Genomic DNA, 19,861 nt, shown 5'->3' with positions numbered 1-19,861 from the left:
GATAGGTGCCTCCAAAGTAAGTGCCTGACGCACTGGCACCACATACTCCCATGCAAGTCCCTTTACGTATCTGTCAATTTTTGTCAGCTTATCTAGGACAATACGCAAAGCAAACTCCATTTTGTCTGTGAAGTTATTGGTGTATTCATCAATGGTTATACTTCCCTTTTTCAATGTCAGAAATTGGTTTTCTAGCTCAAGCACATTTTGGGCCGAACAGTACTTGCGCTTGAATTGCACCAAGAACTCTGCCCAAGTCAGTTGCAGTGGCTCAATAGGGCTTAGGGTTTTCCCCAGAGTGTTCCACCCTAAGCAGTTATCGCGGTCGAAATTTCAATAGCGGTCACATGCCGCTATTTGAAATCGCGGTTATCGCGGTGGTATAGCAGTGGTATAGCGGTTTTTTTAATATTATGTATAATTTATATTATATATTTATATAAAATTTATATATTAGATTATTAATACTATATAGAATTAATATCATAAAATTTCATATAAAAACATAACATAATCTATATATAATATTCTAATATAGTAATATGGAAACTAAAAAGTGTCAAAGTGTCATCGCAGCTCAAGACGTTCGTGGTTTCTAAGTACTGAAAGAGACGAGAAAGAGAAGATGTTATTTGTTGCTTTGTAGTTTGTAATTAATAATATTTATTATTTGGACTTATTAAGACAAAAAGTGTAGTATACTAATTAAAAAGATAAAGATTTAATATTGAAATAACAAACAATCTTTTTTTTCTTTGTCATAGTAGCCTAATGTGTACAAAAATCTAAAAGCGGGTGTAGCGTCGCTATAGCACTGATGAGGTTCGCGGTAAATAGCGGTCAATAGCACTGCTAATAACGCCACCGCTATTCGTAAACGCTATTTCAAAATAGCGGTTCAGTAACACTGCAAATCGCTATAGCGTTGCTATAACACCGCTATTGCGCGCTATTGATAGCATTGGTTCCACCAGCGAACAACGCCACCTCTGAACTGACGCACTGCAAATATGGTTTGTAACTTGCCTTGGCAACCACATGTTATGAAAGCCAATTTTGTTTCCGAGATCCAATCCATTACTCCGACGGGATCTTCTTTTCCAGTGAAAGTCGATGGCTTGCAAGTCATAAAGTCTTTATAATTGCATCCATTTCTCTCCACTCTGTCCTCTTGGTTATTCCTCCTAACCACAAGTGGTTCAGTTTGACCAACAGATCTACTGTAATTTCCTTCCCCATACTGACTGTCATTTAATTCAGGTTGTTAAGCAGGTATTGAAGGTTCAAACCTGTTGTTCAACAATATTTGCCTCATTTCTTCCTTTTGTTCAGCCATCATTGTCTGAATCATGGCTTGTACTCCAGCCATTGTGACTGGCTCTGGTGCAGCTTCTACTATTGGCACCTGCTCAATCACTTGCGGTTGAGGTTGCTGATTTCTATTTTCATTTCCAGCTCCACTTCGAGTTCTTGCCATTTTGATCGATACACCAAATTAGGCGAATTTAGATCTTTATTCATGATAGACGTTTAAATCTTCATTATCACTCCGAAACGTTACATGCTAGTTCTAATATCGTAGTCGTACGCTTAGAATCCTAAACACATTAGGTTTCCAGATCCGGTCGGCAACAGACCATAGATCCGAACAAATAATGGCATATATGGCGAACATATAGCATTTAGCACATAAAAGCATTTTAGGCATCTATCCTAAAATATACTAGTGCTCGTGTCTAAAATATGGTAGACACTCATCTCACGATCATCACTTAGCATTCTAAGTTTAAGTCAAGAAATCCTACAAATTCCTAGTTCGCTTAAACTAATGCTCTAATACCAACTGTGACATCCCCAAATTTCTCAGCCAGAAAAGACCGATTTAGTTTATGCTTTTAAAATAAAATCAGAGTAATCTTCCAAAAGGTGTTGCGGAATTTGTTCCCAAAATAAAATATAATAAAAATTTATCAAAGCATTTCTTAAAGAAATATATTTTCATTATATAACAAAACCTCGGGATGTCATGTTCCGATACAGACCAAAAGCATAAACAGTATATTATAAGCCTTACAACAGTTATTTACAACTACTGGCCTATAATCCGAAAATCCCTCGTCATCATCCAAATTATGCTCAGGGTCCACTACCTGTAATACAGAAAGCTGAGTGGGTCAGGCTTGGGAGCCTGGTGAGCATATAGGATTTGCAACCCACAAATAATAATAAATTTATTAAATTCATCAACCAAAAATAAATTTATTAATTTCATCAACTAACAATATCCCTGATTACCTGTTCCCGTTATCCCACTTTACGTCCCTCAACACCTATCATAAGGGACCTAGTCTAAGGATTTTCATCGGGGTGACAACACTGCTTTAGGGATTCCTCAACAATTTATGTCAAATAAGGCAACCATAAGGGGGATGGAGTACACCAACGAACATATAGTTCACCAACACCTACAGGTTGCGAACCTGCTAGCGTTCCACTGGACTATCTAGAAAGGTATGTGGTCATCATCTATACTCCGCTAGATGACTACAACAACAACAACAACAACATCAAGGCATATCATCATTTTAACACACATCAACTATTTCATCTACCCATGTTTTACCTAACATATTTGTAGATAAAAATAAATATACAGTTTAAAACTTGTATAAAACATTTATTCAACATCCATCTTAAATAAACAAACAATATAATTACACATAACATGTATTTTATAGAAAGTACTTCATTTCTATGTGTAAGATGAAAGTTACTATACACTCACTTGATTTAACGATAATCGGGCAGCACTTCGTTTCTTAAAACGACCGTTTCCGATAAGAATCGGGATGTTTTCCCAAAAATCGGGCTTCACGCAGGCAGAGTTTCGGCTCGAAAACTCTTTTTTTTCGGGATCTTCGGGCTCCCCGGGGCTTGCTTACGGTGCTAGGATGATATAATAGGCTTGGGGGTATTTTTTGTAGGTAAAAAGAAAGTATATAGTGGGAGGATAGAAATTGTAAACGTAAATTCGGATGGCATCAATCACTCTTTATAGGTGCTGAAAACTCGAATTACGTTGGGCGTAACTTGAGAGTACGCTGGGTGTACATCGAGTACGCTGGGCGTACGAGGGGATCACATCGGACGCATCAAGGCTATGACACGTGTCTCTCATGCGAAGGAGTAGGGGAGGTGACTGACTCCGGAACACTTACACGAGTACGCTGGGCGTTCCCCAAATTTTCAATCTTTAAAAATTCTTAACTTTCGCATACTAGCTCCGTTTTTGACGTTCTTTATATCCACGCATATGTGAGACTGTGCTCTACAACTTTCGTTTAGACTCCGTCGGCTAATTTTCCTAGCCTAGACTATTACATCATTATTAATGCCTAGCCTAGAAACACGGGCGGTACAAATAACCCGCTCACTCTTCTAATTTTCCGCGTTGATAGCCTTTCATCTAAGCAACCCTTATCATCTCCAAAAATGGAGTAGCTGTCATCCTCAAACATACATCCTGAATCAAAGTACTATCCCCCCTACGACTCAGTGCATCTGCTACCACGTTGGCCTTATCCGGATGGTACAAAATCTCACAGTCATACTCCTTCACTATGTCAAGCGATCTTTGCTGCCGCATATTCAAATTGGGTTGATCCATCAGATACCTTAGACTCATATGGTTCTTGTAAATAGTACACCGGACTCCATACAGATAGTGACACCAAATCTTGAGAACAAAGACTACCGCCCCAACTCCAGATCACGAGTAGGATACTTCGTCTCATGAGGCTTCAGCTGCCTCGAAGCGTAAGCGATCACGTGCCCTCTCTACATCGGTATTGTGCCCAAGCCCATGATAGATGCGTCACAGTATAAAACAAAATCCTCAACTCCTTCAGAAAGGATTGTTGAGAGAAAAACTTTGAGACACACTTGAGCAAACGTTAGAACAAGTGTAAATGCGGAATAGTTTATCTCGAAGGATCTAAAAGCTCAACAATAAATAATAAGTTAGAGCTAGAAGGTTAGAAAGTTAGATGCGGAAATGTAAGGAAACATAAATGACAGCAGGTGATATATCAAGTATACACATAAGCTGATTCATAACATGGAATGCATTCAGACCAAGTTAGTAAGTGAGATCAAACTTAGTGATTAAATCACAAGTGACTTGCTCCAAAGAGAAGTAGTAATCAGTTACGTTCTAGAGAATTTTGAGAGTAAGGAGATATGGGTAATTAGACAGATAGAAAATGATAGCAGCAAAGGTTGTATTGAATAAGTGAGAAATGAGCTCTATTTATAGAGTCTCAAGAATTACAGTAGATCACATCTCTAAGAGTAGCCATGCAAGGCATACTAGACAATAGAGAGAATTACAAGTGAGGTAGACAAAGTAAAGTAATCTAGTAGCTAAGAGTGACTACGGTTGATGATGACTTCGGATGAGGCTGCTGATGAGACCTTGACTGTGGATCCTTGTGGGCTGCGGTAGCTGAAGTTCAAGAGGGTCACTTTTCATGATTCAACAATTTCCCCCTAAGTGACCTCTTTAACTTTTCTTCAGTTGGCAAGTTTTAGAAACTTGATCAGTATCCACCAAAAGTTCCTGATATTTTCCAACCAGGTGATCCTCCTTAAAATCTTGAACTTGACTTCGGCAGTAGTGTGCTTTGATCTTTCAACTACGGTTCGACAGATTTCAAGTTGCTTCCTTGTGAGACGATTCATGGCAGTCATAGGAATGAAGTATTTGACCTTATCGACCTTCCTTTTGAAAATGACTCCAAGTTCAGGGAAGTTTGTTGCACCTAGGGATCTTTCTTCATAACCTTCGGTAGGCATCGGTGCTGGATCAAGTGGTGGCAGATCGAACTTCTTGGCAAATGTAGGATAAATGTCTGCATCAATTTTTGCAAAGTCGCAGACAGTTTCCTTCAAAAATGTGCTTGCCCTTTCAAGTGCTATCTTCATCTTCGGATGCTTTTCGCATTTGTTTTGGAACACCTTGGCTATCAGAAAGACTTCTTCAGGGTTCATGCATGGGAAGTCAGCGTGGGTGTGGACATAGTCCTGATTCCTTCTTGTAAGAGTGTATTGGATGAAGTCAGCTTTCATGAACTTCCAGGGCTTGTAGTTCTTGACTGCTGATGGTCTATCGTTAGACCAGATTTTCTCTATGGAAGAGGCATGTTTGGCATAGAATCGATTGAGCCTCTCAAATTCCATAGGCAGTCTTTTGTGATCCGGTAGGCTACGGTCAAACTGCTCAAATACAGTGAAGTACTTAGCATTTGGGGAGATTTGAACATCCCAGTAGCCATCAGAAGGGGGTTCATCATATGTAAGGTAGGGTTTGTGGTCATCATTTAAGAGTCTGCGGTGGGGGTTGACCAATGAGTTGATTAATGATTCATCCATGGAGATGTCGAATCTGTTTTCTCTCCAGATAAGTTCAGCAAATTGGGCTGCTTTCCAATCTGCTTTCCTTTGTTTCGTTGCGGGAGAGTCGTTGGAGTGCTCAGATGACATGTCGGATGCTAGATTCTTGAGGTGGGGAGGAGTCTCCAGTCGCTCAGGAGGGGTTTCTTGAGTGATTTTCTGTTGCGGTGGAGACTGATGCGGTGGTGACTGATGCGGTGGTGATGGAATTTTTTCAGCTGTAATGGGGGGACTTTGATGATGAGAAATGATGTTGGAATGATGGTCTTCTTCATCACTTCCCCCTCTTGAGGAATGCAACACCGGAGCTTCCTCAAGCCATTGTTTGAGACCATTTACCTTGCACATACTTCCTGGAACTGAGTTTTCAGAGCATCAGCCAGTTGCTGATTGTTGGGTATGGTGGGGTTGAAGAGCCATCGGTGAATCTCCTTGGTGAGTTGAAGAATTTCGGGGCCATGGAAGTTTGAAGATAAAGATCGTTGCAGTCTGTTGATGGTAGCCTGAAGGACTGCGATAGTGGACTCATATGTAGTGTGAGTCTCATCGATCAGTTTCTGGGATTGAGTTGACTGGTCCGCAATGGCCTTTTGAAGATCTGATTTGATTGCGGATACCTCTGAGATGAGGCGCTCCGCAGTGGCCATGAATTGCTTGTGATCAGCTTGGCAACTTATATCCAGGGATCAGATTCCCATTTCAACCTTCAGGGAGATGCGTCAGCAGCCAATCTTTCACGTGTTTCCAGTCTTTCGATTCGCTCGATCAGTGACTGTGGTCCTGGCAAGTCTTCAGGTTACGGTTGAGTGGGCTTTACCGCAGCCAAGATTTGATCTACTTTGGCTTGCAGACTGAGAAACTCTTTTCTAGTCACCGCATTCTTCTTCTTCTTCTTCTTCTTCTTTATTTTTGGCTTGGAGGTTGAGTGCTGAGAACCACTCGACTCTTATTCTTCATCAAAAATCATTAGATCATCATCAGAAGGAGTGGGTTGATTTACCTCATTAAGATCAAAGTCGTCGAAGCCGAATGTGGGAGCTGAGCTGACTTCGATTGGGGTTCCCTCGTTTTGAGATTCTTGAACAATAGGAGTTGGTGTTGGAGGGACTTTGGAGGCGCCTTCACCATCAGGAGTAGACTGAGCCTTGCGGATCGTCTCAGCCATTTCAGTCATCCAATCTTGTACTTTCAGGATGGTGGCTACGGTATTGGCATTGTTGATTGCGTCTGCCCAATACTTAGCTACAGATTGAATTTCCTGTTGCTTTTGTTGCAGTTGCTTGATTTGTTGATCCTTCCTTGCTTGGAATGCCCTACGGAAAGCGGCATATTTCTTGATGTCGGAGTCAGACACCGGAGTGTAATGTAACCATGAATCATTCGATTCATCACCGTCAAATCCTTGATATCACACCGAAGTGTCCTTCGGGTTCACGGATCCTTGCACATTGGTGCTCACCGTGCCTAAACCACCTGTAACAGATGTAAGCAGAGTAGGATTTTTTGAGCTTCCTCGGTCTCCTTGACCCGTGGTCAAGTCTGGCCTCGGCTCAGTTCTGGCAAGGGCGGAAGAATTGCCCTGCGGTTGGGAAGGTGTTTAGAGTGTTTGGGTTACAGACAAGAGGATGGAGTTCAACTCCTCAGGAGAAAAGAAATGAAGTTGGGAAGCCCTGGAGACCTTAGGGCGAGAGCCAGTGTCATCCTCTTGGGAGTGAACTGGGGGAGAGTCTCCACGATGAGGTGAAACAGACACACTTTCTGTGTTTGAGTGGAATTCGATAGTGGTATTGAATGGGTCTGCGGCCACCCCAAGGACTACTGGAGCCTTTTGAGAGGCTGCGGCATGAGTCCGGTCACGCATATGGTCTGTGGGATTGGTTTTTCTTTTCTTTAGAACTGCAATGGGTTGGGTGTCATCATCAGAATCATTGGAGGAAGGGGGAGACTGATGGTCAGATGATTCGTTTTCTGAGGCCGCAGTTTGTATGACCTTTCGCTTCTTTGAGGGATCAGCTTGTTTGGGAGCATCTTTCTTTGGGGTTCTTTGTTTCTTGGAGAAGTTGCGGGGACCTTGACGAGATGAGGCCAACTTTTTGCGTCTATTTGACAGATTGGAGAGAGTGGTGGAGGATGGGACTACGGTACTACCAGGATTGGTGAGTGCGGTTTTGGCTTGAAGAGTCGGGGTAGAAAGATATGGGCTAATACCTTCCGTAGCCTCGATATGGTCTGTGACTTCAGGGGTTTCAAGACCAAGTGAAGTCAGAATGTGGACTGGTAGTCGTCTTATAGGTCCGAAGTTAGATTGGTCTTTGGAAGGATTGTACCTTTTGAGATCTTTAGTAATGAAGAGGTTGGTGTCGTTGCCCATGCTAATTCCTGCATCCGCATGAAGATCTGAGATGCACAGAGACCAGAACCTTGCAAAGGTGAGTTCGGTAGGGTTTTCCCTTGGGCTCTCCTTGGTAATGTATTGCAGAAAATCATCCCATAAAATCTGACTGTAGTTGACGTCGTGGCCAGTGAAAATGCTCCAAACTAGCTCTAGTAGCTTGAGACCCATATTATCAGTGCCTCCGGTACGGCCTGACAGGTTGCGGATGACGAAGTGACAAACGAATTGCCACACCGCAGGTAGTTGATTCTTCTTGAATTCGCCAATACCTTTGATCTTTTTCTGGTAACCCATTTGGTAGAGAGCTGAGAGAATGTCGGCCATACTAGGAGTGAAAATCTTGGTTGAAGGATGAACCAGCAGATTAATGGCGTTGAGAAACTTTTGTTTGGTCAGAATGACCAAAGAATCGTTGACTAGGTTCAGATGCACTTCTTGTGGATTCTCGAGATGTTTGTAAGCAGAAAATGCACACTTGAACAAGGTTGAGAGAGGAACTACGTCTGTGAATGCGTCAAAGGGGCCAAACAGGGGGTGATTGGTCAAGAACTGATCATTAGCTTGATCGGAGCATTGTAGGAGGAATGCTCTTCGAACACAGCCCTAAAATTGCTTGAAGCAATCGAAGGCATTGGATTTCTTGTTTCAGAATCAGACCCAGTTGGGTTTGCAGAGGTAGAAGCCTTGGAGATTTTCTTCGAGATGCCTGATTTCGCCATTGTTGAGAGTTTGAGAAAGGTTGCAGAAACAGAGTGTAAGAAAGATGGAGAGAAAGTTCAAGATTCAGAGAGCGTAAACTGTTCTTGGGGAAGAAGAAAGGATTTTATAGGAATAGATTTGAACGGTAATTGTTTTTACCTTTGGTGAAAGTAAATAAGGTAAAAAACGTTTGGGGGTTTTGCTCCGATTTGGAAGGTGAAACCTCAGCCACAGATTAGGAAAAGGTTTATGTTTTGAGATTTACTAAAAAGGTTTGCAATTATTGAAATGTCAGACGTAAAATGTCACGTCTGTGATCGTGTGGTGAGGGTGGAGTTAATCTGTTGTACAAAAGAGAAGTTGTAACGGATTGGATGTGTTGAAATATGAAGGGACAGGTTAAAAGGATTAATTTATGGGAAAACGCTCTTTTTGTCATCATACCTAAAATAGGTCTGACACAAGGTTTTTCAAAAATAAGAATGGGACAGTTACTCAAGGAATGTTTTTTGTTAATGATTTTCTTATTTAATGGAGGATCATTAAATAGCACACCATGAATCAAGAATTAATAGAACAGTAGAGGAACTATTAGTGTGGTTGCGGATTGAGACTTCATTGCGGATGGATCGGATGTCATTGCAGATGGATAGGATGTATGACTGCAGTAGAATGACTGAGGAGAACACTTGAACAAAAATTAGTAATAACAAACAGTAAGGACCATTGAAGGATAACTATGATATATGGTTGCGGTACACAGACTGCGGTACACAGGATATACCAAAACCATCTATCATAAGTAACTTCAGTTAGGACCGAAACAGAGACCAAGGATGGTCTGCGGTACCTATCAATTCAAAAAGAATTGAGGGTCCGGATTCATCATTGCTAACATTTGTAAGAAACTGTTGAGTTTTGTAGAGTCAAGTGCCTTTTGAAAACATCAGCAATCTCTTCATGAGTATGGACAAAGATGAGTTCAATGTTACCTTTCAGGATGTGATCTTTGATGAAGTGATATTGTAGTTCAATGTGCTTAGTCTTGGAGTGCTGAATTGGGTTGTGAGAAATTGCTATAGCACTTTCAGAGTCACAATAAATTGGTATCCGCAACATTCTGTATCCGTAGTCCAGGAGTTGTGTTTTCATCCATAAAACTTGTGAGCAACAGCTGGCTGCGGCCACGTATTCAGCTTCTGCGGTAGATAGTGACACACAATTTTGTTTTCGTGATGACCAGCTGACGAGTCTTCCTCCCAGAAATTGACATCCACTGGAGGTGCTTTTTCGATCTAATCTACATCCGGCGTGATCCGCATCAGTGAATGCTTGTAGGCTGAAGTCGTTGCCTGCGGGGTACCATAAGCCAAGAGTCTTGCTACCCTTTAAGTATCTTAGAATTTGCTTGGTTGCGGTCAAATGTGACATTTTTGGGTCAGCCTGGTACCTTGCGCATACACCTATTGCAAAGAAGATGTATGGACGGCTTGCGGTGAGGTACATCAAAGATCCGATTATACCTCTATAAGTCTTATGATCTACTGATTCACCGGAGGGATCAGCAGATATCTTATATCCGAAGGCCATGGGGACCTTAGCCGAAGAATAGTTGTCCATTGAATATTTCTTTAACAGTTCTGTGGTATATTTCTCCTGATGAATGAATATTCCTTGAGGGACTTGTTTCACTTGAAGTCCTAGAAAGAAGTTAATCTCTCTATTCAGGCTCATTTGGAACTTGTTGGTCATGAGCTTAGCAAATTCATTCACCATTTTTTGATCAGTTAATCCGAAGATGATATCATCCACATATATTTGTACAAGCATGAGATGATCACCATTTGCTTTTCTAAATAGAGTGGGATCAATCACTCCTCTTTTGTATCCGGACGAGACTAGAAATTCAGAGAGAGTCTCGTACCATGCTCTTGGGGCTTGTTGTAGACCGTAGACTGTTTTTTCAAGCTTGTAGCAGTGGTCTGGAAATTCAAGACTTTCAAATCTCGGAGGTTGCTGAAGATAAACCTCCTCTTTTAATTCACCGTTGAGAAAAGCACGTTTCACATCTATTTTATGAACCTTGATGTTCTTGTGAGCTGCGTATGCTAAGAAGATTCGGATGGCTTCCATTCGTGCTACCGGAGCATACATTTCATCATAGTCAATACCTTCAAGTTGACTATATCTTTTGGCAACTAGTCTTACCTTGTTTCTGACGACCGCACCGGATTCATCCAACTTATTTTTGTACACCCATCTTGTACCAATAATAGTGTGACCTTGCGGCTTCGGAACGAGTTGCCACACTTTGTTTCTTTTGAATTCTTCTAGCTCTTCTTGCATTGCGGATATCCAGTCTGGTTCTAGTAATGCTTCTTTGATCGTTCGGGGCTCGACCGAGGACATAAACGTTGCGTAGTGACAGTGATCAGATAAATCCTTGGAAGATCGAGTCTGGATACCTGCGGATGGGTTGCCGATGATTTGTCCTGGTGAATGGTCCTTCGTCCATACGTGTAGACGAGGTTGCAGATGATCAGCAGCTGTGGTAAAGGGAATGTCTTCAATATCGGAAGACTCTGCGGTTGGAGATGGCAGTTCCCCCTGGACTTGAGAACATCCTGCTGAATTGTCTTGAACTGGAAAGGTGGGATCAGAGTTTTCTTGGGCAGAAGGTGAAGGTTCCCCCTGGATTGCGGACGGGAGTTCCCTTCGAACCTGAGAAGGTTCCCCCTGGATTGCGGATGGGAGTGTGATAATCCTCGAGTCTGTTCTTGTGTCTATGTTTTCTATGATGTCATCATCCGAGTCCGAAGAAACGTTTGATGGTTGATAGTCTCTGCGGATAGGGATTGGATCTGCATCTTCTAGTACTAAAACCTCGATGGTTGTTACTTGATCCGGAGTAGAGCTTTCCCCCTCAACCGGCGAGGTGGAAGTATTGAGAGATGCTACTTCGGATAGAGATGGACCAGATACATCAGCATGCTGCTGCTGAGCTTCCTGGGACACAAGAACTTCGGATAACTTGGCTGTTTCAACAGGGTCGAAAAGATCGTCATAGTTTACTTCAACTAGGTTGAGTGGACCCGAAGAGGCAGGAATATCACTTTCTAGAATTGTTGTGGTTTCGGTTGATGGAGCGGTGTTCCGGATGTGAGAATCATCAAATTTTACATCGAAGCTTTCAATGATTAGCCTTGTGCGTCTAATGAGAACCCTGTAAGCAACTTTGTTAGTGGAGTAGCCAAGAAAGATGCCTTCATCAGACTTCGGTGCAAACTTGTTAAGATGATCTCTATTGTTGATCACAAAACATCTACTCCCAAAGATATGAAAGAAGCGGACGTTTGGCTTGCGGTTGTTAAGGCCCTCATACGGTGTTTTGCTAAGTCGCTTGCATACAATACTTCAATCTTGCACAAAGCATGCGGTGGCCACGGCTTCGGCCCAAAAGTAGAGAGGAAGGTGTGCGAAGTTGAGCATGGATCTGGCTGCTTCTACTAGAGTGCGGTTCCTTCGCTCTACTACCCCATTTTGTTGCGGTGTGTAAGGAGCATAAAAGTTGTAAGTGATGCCCTTTGAAACCAAGAAACTGTTTAGGAGATGATTAGTAAACTCGGTTCCATTATCACTTCGGATGCATCGAACTTGCAACTTGATCTGAAGTTTAATTTCTGTGATGAAATTGATCAGTATCTGCGGGGTTTCTAATTTGAGTCTTAAGAAAAAGACCCAAGTGAACCGTGTGAAGTCATCAACTATAACCAGTATGTATTTCTTGTGGTGGAGACTGCCTACGGTAGATGGACCGCAGAGATCAATGTGCAAGAATTCCAGTGGTTCAAAAATTGAAGAGTCAATCACCATGGGGTGACTTGCTTTGGATTGCTTTCCACATTCACATGCAGGACAGAGAGTATCATTGCTGAACTTGAGGATTGGAAGACCTCTGACTAGTTCTCCGGTGACCAAATTGTTGATGTATCTGAAGTTGAGATGAGCTAGCTTGCGGTGCCAAAGCCAGCTGACTTCGGATACTGCTTTGGATAGGAAGCATAACCGCGGTTTGCCTACGATCATAGAGACGTCCAGAGGATACATAGTACCTTCGGATCTGGACTTGATCAGACAAGTGCTCCTATCGCTTGTCATTACATAGCAAAATTGGTCATCAAATTCAACACGATGGCCTGCCTTGCATAGTTGGCCAACACTGATGAGATTGTGTTTAAGGCTTTCTACATAAGCAACCTTTTGAATCGAGAAGTTTCTCGTAGTAAGAACACCATAACCTCGGATTATCCCATTCGCATTGTTGCCGAATGTGACATTTCCACTGTTGCAAATTGGCCTGAAATCCCGAAGGTACTCTAACCTTCCGGTCATGTGCAAGGAGCAGGCACTGTCGATTAACCATTCTTCTTCTTGTTCCTCCTTGCACAAGGCCTGAGAATTACACAGTTAGTTTAGGCATCCAAACTAGTTTGGAGCCTGGGACAACAGATGAGTTTCTGAATGATGCATGGACCGAGGTTGTAGGGACTGGTTTCGTGTCAACTTTCAATCCTAGTCCTGGGTGTTTGTGAGTTTTTGGAGTGTTGTGTTTTTTAGAAAAGTTACGAGGTGTCTGAAACGAAATAGATTTGACATGAGATGAGCGATTTTGACACCTACACTGACATTGACATGCTGAAATTTTGTCTTGTGCTCTGACTCTTTGTTTGGTCAGCGGTCTAAACGATGGAGTAGACTTATGACCGGTCCGAGGTTGGTAAGATCTGACATTGGTGCTGTTGGATTTTGAAAAAGTTTGTTTCAAAAAAGAGTGAGCACGTGTAGATCTTTTGGACCTTTTTGTTGGATTTGGTAAAATACCCTTCCACTTGTTAAAATTTTGATGTGACTTTAAAAGTGTTGGAGTGGGCAAGATACCCTTCCATTTCGGATCATCTGAGGAATAGATTTGAAAACCATTGCTTCGAAAAGACCTTTCTTTCTTTTGAGTTGGGTCAGATGACTTTGGAATGACTGATGAAACTGTACATTCCTTTTTGCATGTTTTCTTGATTGGAGAGTTTTTTGAAAAATAGTGAGAGAAAACAAATTTTTCTGGACTCTTAGATTTTGGAAATCTGATATGCTTTTTGTTTTTAGAAAAGTTTTGTCGATTTGTGCCTCGAGATCAAATTTCCTCTTTGAAAGCCTTTTTTGCTAAGGTTTTTGGAGAACCGCAGTCATTGGTATTCAGATGCGGTTTCCTGGAATCTTTAGAAAAATTTTGAGGACGAGGGCTTGACTCATCCGAACTTGAAGATTTAGGGTTTTGAGAGCATTGACCTACTTCAATGTTCTCTATGGGTAATTCATGATGAATTCGTTGGAGAGTCACAGAGCTTTTTATTGAGGACTGCGGTAAGGATGATTTTACTACCGCAGAGTAAGTCTGAGTTGGGGCTTCAGTGGGACTTTTGTGGGACTTTTGACTACAGTGTGAGACACTGAGGTCTGAGGGAAGAGATGGGAAGTCTTCCGAGACTTCAGGGCCCTCAATGAAAATTTCTTCATCGACTACGGATGAGGTCTGAGAATTTGAATGGATTGTGCCACAGATAGGAGTCAGATCACATGTGTAACCCGAAACCTCAGGCACGATTTCTTCTATGACACAGTTATTACTTAGATCATGAAGTCTACCGAAGTGTGTTCTGATATCTTCGGGAAAAGTCTTGTCATTGACTGGGAAATGAAATTCTCGGTCCGGAGGGACATACAGTCGATCTTTGTTAAACCGGGGTGAGGAATCCTTTGCGGTAGGATATCCATTGGACCAACCCCAATCGTATGTATTGTCCACAGTTCCATTATTCACCAAATTTTCAATAGCTTCACTTTCATTAAATAATTTTTCAATTAAAAGATTTAGGCGTACAATCTCACTTTGAGCTAAATCTCTTTGGTTCAAGGCTATCTCTAGTTGTGTTTCACTTAACATTCTTGCATCTTTCTCTAACTCTAAGTCCTTTTCTAACATGGCCATTTTGAGTCTTTGTTGTCCAGGCGTCCTCTTACATGAAACATCTCTTGGGACGCAATGTTCTTCTCATCTAAGGCTTTGTTATAGTCTGTAAGGACGGCAGCACATGTGTCATTAAGATTGTCTATGAAGGGTTGACAGTCATGCATGCTATAATTTAGAATTTGAATCATGAGTTTTACCTGCTCGACGATGCTTAGAGTTCCATCCTTTGCCATGTAGCAGTAGTTCTTTTCCATCTTTGTAGACCCATCATCATCCGCAGTTGCCAGCATACAGATTTTCCCTTTTCCTTTGACACTGCTGATGGCTTCTTCTTCAACTCCGGATGACCAAACTTGATGGTCTCTTTTGACGTGAGCTACGTATGCCCTGGCCTTTTCCTTATCTTCCAATTCTTGAGCCATTCTCAGGTAGAATGCTCTGTCTTTCACTACATTGGCCTTGCAATCTTTTTCAAAATGATTCTCTTTGTTGCATTTGTGACAGACTACAACATCACTTTTGTCTTCTGAGGGAGTACCGGAGTCAGTGGTTTGAATGGACTGCGGTACCTCCTTTGGTTGAGTACTTTGAGATTGCAGTGGTGGATGAGAACTTTTGGGATAACGTGAATGGTTATTTTGTGAGTTGAAGTTACGGTTGAATGGAGGTTTGTTGAACTGCTGATTCTTACGAAAGGAAGAAGGTGGTAGTCTGTTGAACTGTTGACTAACAAGAGCAATCACTTTCTGGAATTCTTCTTCATCATCATACTCTTAGTCAGCTTCGTATGACCGCGGTGTAGTGTCATACGAGGGAGAGTATGATTGATTGTGTGGAGCTTGTGCTATGAGAGCCAGTGGTCCTCCGAACTCAACACAGTCTTTGAGTACGGTGGACTCTTGTGCTTGTAGTTCCCCGTAGAGCTTGTAAAGAGACAAAGAGTGAATCTTTCTATCCCCTTGAACTATCATCTTAGCAGTAGTCCAATATCTTTCCAAACCGTTGAGGAATTGAAGATTTGTTTCATGATTACTGCGGATGGTGCCCGCATTGAATAACTTGGTGACTATCAGGTTGAACCTCTTGAAGGAGTCTTCCAAACTTTCGCCAGTATGAGCTTTGAAATTGTTGAACTCATTGAGTGCAGTTGTGAGCTTCTTGTCTTGAGCTTGTTCTGAGCCTTCATACATGTTTTTGAGAACCTCCCAAATCTCTTTTGCTGATTTGAAATTTATGATAATGTAGAAGTTGTCAGGAGCAACTCCACAAGAGATTTCATAAAAGGCAACATCATCATTTTCCATCTTATCGAGATCGTCTTTGGTGGGACGATTCATGACTGGTTGACCTCCTCCTAGTCTGGCTGTGGCGCCGTCAGTTTGAACTGGTGTAAGAACTGGGACATGTGGTCCTTCTTCTACAGATCGCCATACATCTCTACCAAGTCTTCTTAAGTATCTTTCCATTCTCTGGGACCAGTGATGATATTCATTTGCCACCAATATTGGGGCTCGATTTGAACCACCAACACTGTTGGAAACATTCAGAGATAATGCTTGTGCCATTTTTCCTTGTTTTTTTAAGTTTTTTTTTTTAAGAAATGAGCTTCAGTGGTATAGAAGGCCCTTTGAAAAATCAGAGTTTTGTTTTTCAAAAAGCAACCACTATCGCTCTGATACCAATTGTTGAGAGAAAAACTTTGAGACACACTTGAACAAACGTTAGAACAAGTGTAAATGCAGAATAGTTTATCTCGAAGGATCTAAAAGCTCAACAATAATATTAATAAGTTAGAGTTAGAAGGTTAGAAAGTTAGATGCGGAAATGTAAGGAAACATAAATGACAGCAGGTGATATATCAAGTATACACATAAGCTGATTCATAACATGGAATGCATTCAGACCAAGTTAGTAAGTGAGATCAAACTTAGTGATTAAGTCACAAGTGACTTGCTCCAAAGAGAAGTAGTAATCAATTACATTCTAGAGAATTTTGATAGTAAGGAGAGATGGGTAATTAGAGAGATAGAAAATGATAGCAGCAAAGGTTGTATTGAATAAGTGAGAAATGAGCTCTATTTATTGAGTCTCAAGAATTACACTAGATCACGTCTCTAAGAGTAGCCATGCAAGGCATACTGGACAATAGAGAGCAGTAGACAAAGTAAAGTAATCTAGTAGCTAAGAGTGACTACGGTTGATGATGACTTCGGATGAGGCTGCTGATGAGACCTTGAATGCGGATCCTTGTGGGATGCGGTAGCTGAAGTTCAAGAGGGTCACTTTTCATGATTCAACAGGTAAGCACCGACGCCTCACAAAGCTTCTGCCGAAGAGTCTCAAATGTTTCCTATTGCTCAGGTCCCTAACGGAAAGTGGCATCCTTCCTAGTCAGTCTAGTGAGAGGAAATGCAATCCTGGAGAAGTCCCCATTGAATCTGCGATAATACCCTGCTAGCCTGAGGAAAATCCGAATCTCAGATGGAGAGTTCAGAACTTCCCACCGCATAACTGCCTCAATCTTGGCCAGGTCGACCAATATACCATCCTTATGGACGAGGTACCCCAAGAGCCGGACCTCACACAACCAAAACATACAATTAGAGAACTTGGCGTACAACATTTCCACCCTAAGAACCCAAAAAAGCTCTTGCGGATGCTCCTTATGTTCCTCTTTGGTCTAGGAATAGACCAAAATTTCATTGATGAAACAATCACTAAACAATCCAACATGGGCCTACACACCCGATTCATGAGATCCATGAACGCTACTAGTGCATTGGTGAGCCCAAAAGGCATGACCACGAACTCATAATGCCCATAGAGAGTTTGGAAAGTCGTCTTCGGAACATCCTCCTCCCGAACCCTCATCTCATGGTAACTGGACCTCAAGTCGATCTTCGAAAACCAAGATGTCCTCTGTAACTGATCAAAAAAGTTGTCGATCCGTGGTAATAGATACTGGTTCTTCAATGTCAATTTGTTCAACTCCTGGTAATCAATTCACACCTGGTGAAAGCCATCCTTCTTCCTGACAAAAACGATTGGTGCTCCCCACGGCGAGCTAGTTGGCCGAATAAACTCCTTTCCAAACAACTCCTGCAGCTGTGAGGATAACTCCTACATCTCTGGTGGCGTAAGGTGATATGACGCCAATGCAATCGGGGCAACACCAGGGATCAGAACGATCCTGAACTCGACCTGGCTCTTGGGAGGCATGCTAGGCAATTCCTCCGGGAAAATGTCGGGAAATTCCCTCACAATAGGGACATCGAAAACTGACTTCTCCCTCTCAACCCTCGTGTTGACCACATACGCAAGATATCCCATACATGCATGCTGAAGGCACTGTCTCGCCCTGGCAGTGGAACAAAAGGTGGATCCAACCTTATTACCCGCACCATATATGGTCAACACTCCCCCACTAGGGTTGCGAATCGTCACTAACTGATTCTCGAAGTCAATTAGTTCCCCAAAAGGAATCAGCCAATCCACCCACGCAATCACACTGACATCTCCCATCGCAATAGGGGTTAGATTAATCAGAAACCCGACACCAAAATTCTCCAATACACAATCCTGGTAATCCTCAGAAGCCATAACCGTACAATCGGCAACTATGGTGACCTTCAAAGGTGTAGACACAAAAGACCGACTCGCACCCTAGTCAAATAACACCAAGGAAGGTAAAAATTTCACAAGGAAAGTTCCTAATAGAATTACAACTTAAGCATATGCGATAAATAATTTAGCGGAAATATAAAATAGATACATACCAGTGACGACATTGGGTGCTGCTCTAGCCTCCTCCGTTGTCAACTGAAAAACCCGACCCCTGGACTTCGGGGCCTTAACATTCCCCTGATGCTAGTGATGCATAGGGTCATAGGAGCAGGAGTCTGAACCAGCTTCGCTGCAAGAAGCGGACATTCAGCCTTCACATGGCCTACCTGGTTGCAGCTAAAACAAACTCACAAAACCTTCGGGCACTCCTTCGTAAAGTGATCGTCCTTGCCATATAAGTAGCATATCGATCCCGACCAACAGGGACCCTCATGACCTTTGTCGGACATACTGCAATTGTGGCTACTCTGACCTCCTACTCTTGAATCAGCGGGCTTTGCCCGCTTAGTCTCCGGTTGTGACTGGACTGGTCTCATATTTCTCCACTGTGTATCTACCTCAGTTTCCGTCACTTGCAACTCCATCTCAATCTCCTTCCTTCTGGTATTGGACTGCAGCTTGGCTAATGTCTAATACTGGGAGTTGGTCACGAACTCTATGATATCCTACTTGACCATACTCAAGTATCGGGTCATCCGTGCCTACTGAGCAGATGCATACTTTGGACAAAAAAAAGCTTTCTCCAGGAACATCCTGGTGATCTCAGTCACCGTCTCTGTCGTCTGCCAAAGCGACAGGTACTCCTGAGCCAACCGTTCCCTTTCCACCAAGGGACTATACTCCTCTTGAAACATCTCTAAAAATCTCTCCCATGTCACTATAGCTCGCTCTGCAGGTGTGTAGCCAGTGGTCACAAACTTCCACCAGTCCTTCACCCCCAAACAAAGTAGGTTCAGCGCAAAGTGAACCCTCGGATCATATGGACAGGAAGATACGAATTTTTGAAGTTTGGAATCGAAATCACGAAGTCTGATGCGAGATGGATGACGTGGCCTCATCGCAACCGTCCATCGTTGATCGCAGAGCACCCTTCGGATCGCGCCACGTCGCCTCGTTTCGCCTTACGCCCCGCGTCCGAAGTTGGGTATGCCCGGCGTACCTTTAGCCTTATCTCTTCCGAGTCCGAGTGCGAGCCAGCTGGTGCAAGCTGGCAACCCTATCCGATCTACGCCCAGCGTAGCCAAGGATTACGCCCAGCGTAGTCCGAGGCCTCGCAGGCTATAAAAGGGAGGCGAGAGTTCCGGATTTTTCACACTATTCTCCTTCTCTCTCTAAACTACTTTCTCTCTCTAACCCATTTTAACCCCCCCCCCCTAAACCCTAGGGAACGTCCCTAGCACCCAAAGGAGGCCCCGAGGCTCCCGGAGTCCCGAGAAAAAGGGTCTTTCGGTTCGGAAACGCTGCTCCGAGCAAAGCCCGGTTTTCTTTAAAATCCGTTGTAAATGAGCTACGCCTACACAATTTTTAATATAACTTTTAAATAATTATAGTAATGTTATTAGGTCCTTAAAATAATTATTTGGGCTATTATTATGAGTTATATTGGGTGTTATTTAACGCTTATATAATAATAATAATAATAGCTAGACTATTAATTAGTCATGGTT

The 19,861-nt window shown here is 42.6% G+C and overlaps 1 protein-coding gene across 1 annotated transcript; it reads right to left on the bottom strand.

Moving 5' to 3' along the window:
* Positions 1–17,690: 17,690 nt before the first annotated feature.
* Positions 17,691–18,170, bottom strand: LOC145126841 (uncharacterized). Its single transcript, XM_079062126.1, has one exon. The coding sequence runs from the start codon at positions 18,168–18,170 to the stop codon at positions 17,691–17,693; it is 480 nt and encodes a 159-aa protein (XP_078918252.1).
* Positions 18,171–19,861: the final 1,691 nt, after the last annotated feature.

Source organism: Lactuca virosa, chromosome 7 (genome assembly GCF_052849685.1).
Source record: "Lactuca virosa cultivar CGN04683 chromosome 7, Lactuca_virosa_CGN04683_v6, whole genome shotgun sequence".
Lineage (NCBI taxonomy): Eukaryota > Viridiplantae > Streptophyta > Magnoliopsida > Asterales > Asteraceae > Lactuca > Lactuca virosa.
Note: the sequence above shows the minus strand (reverse complement) of the source record. Positions and strands in the feature narration are given on the sequence as shown.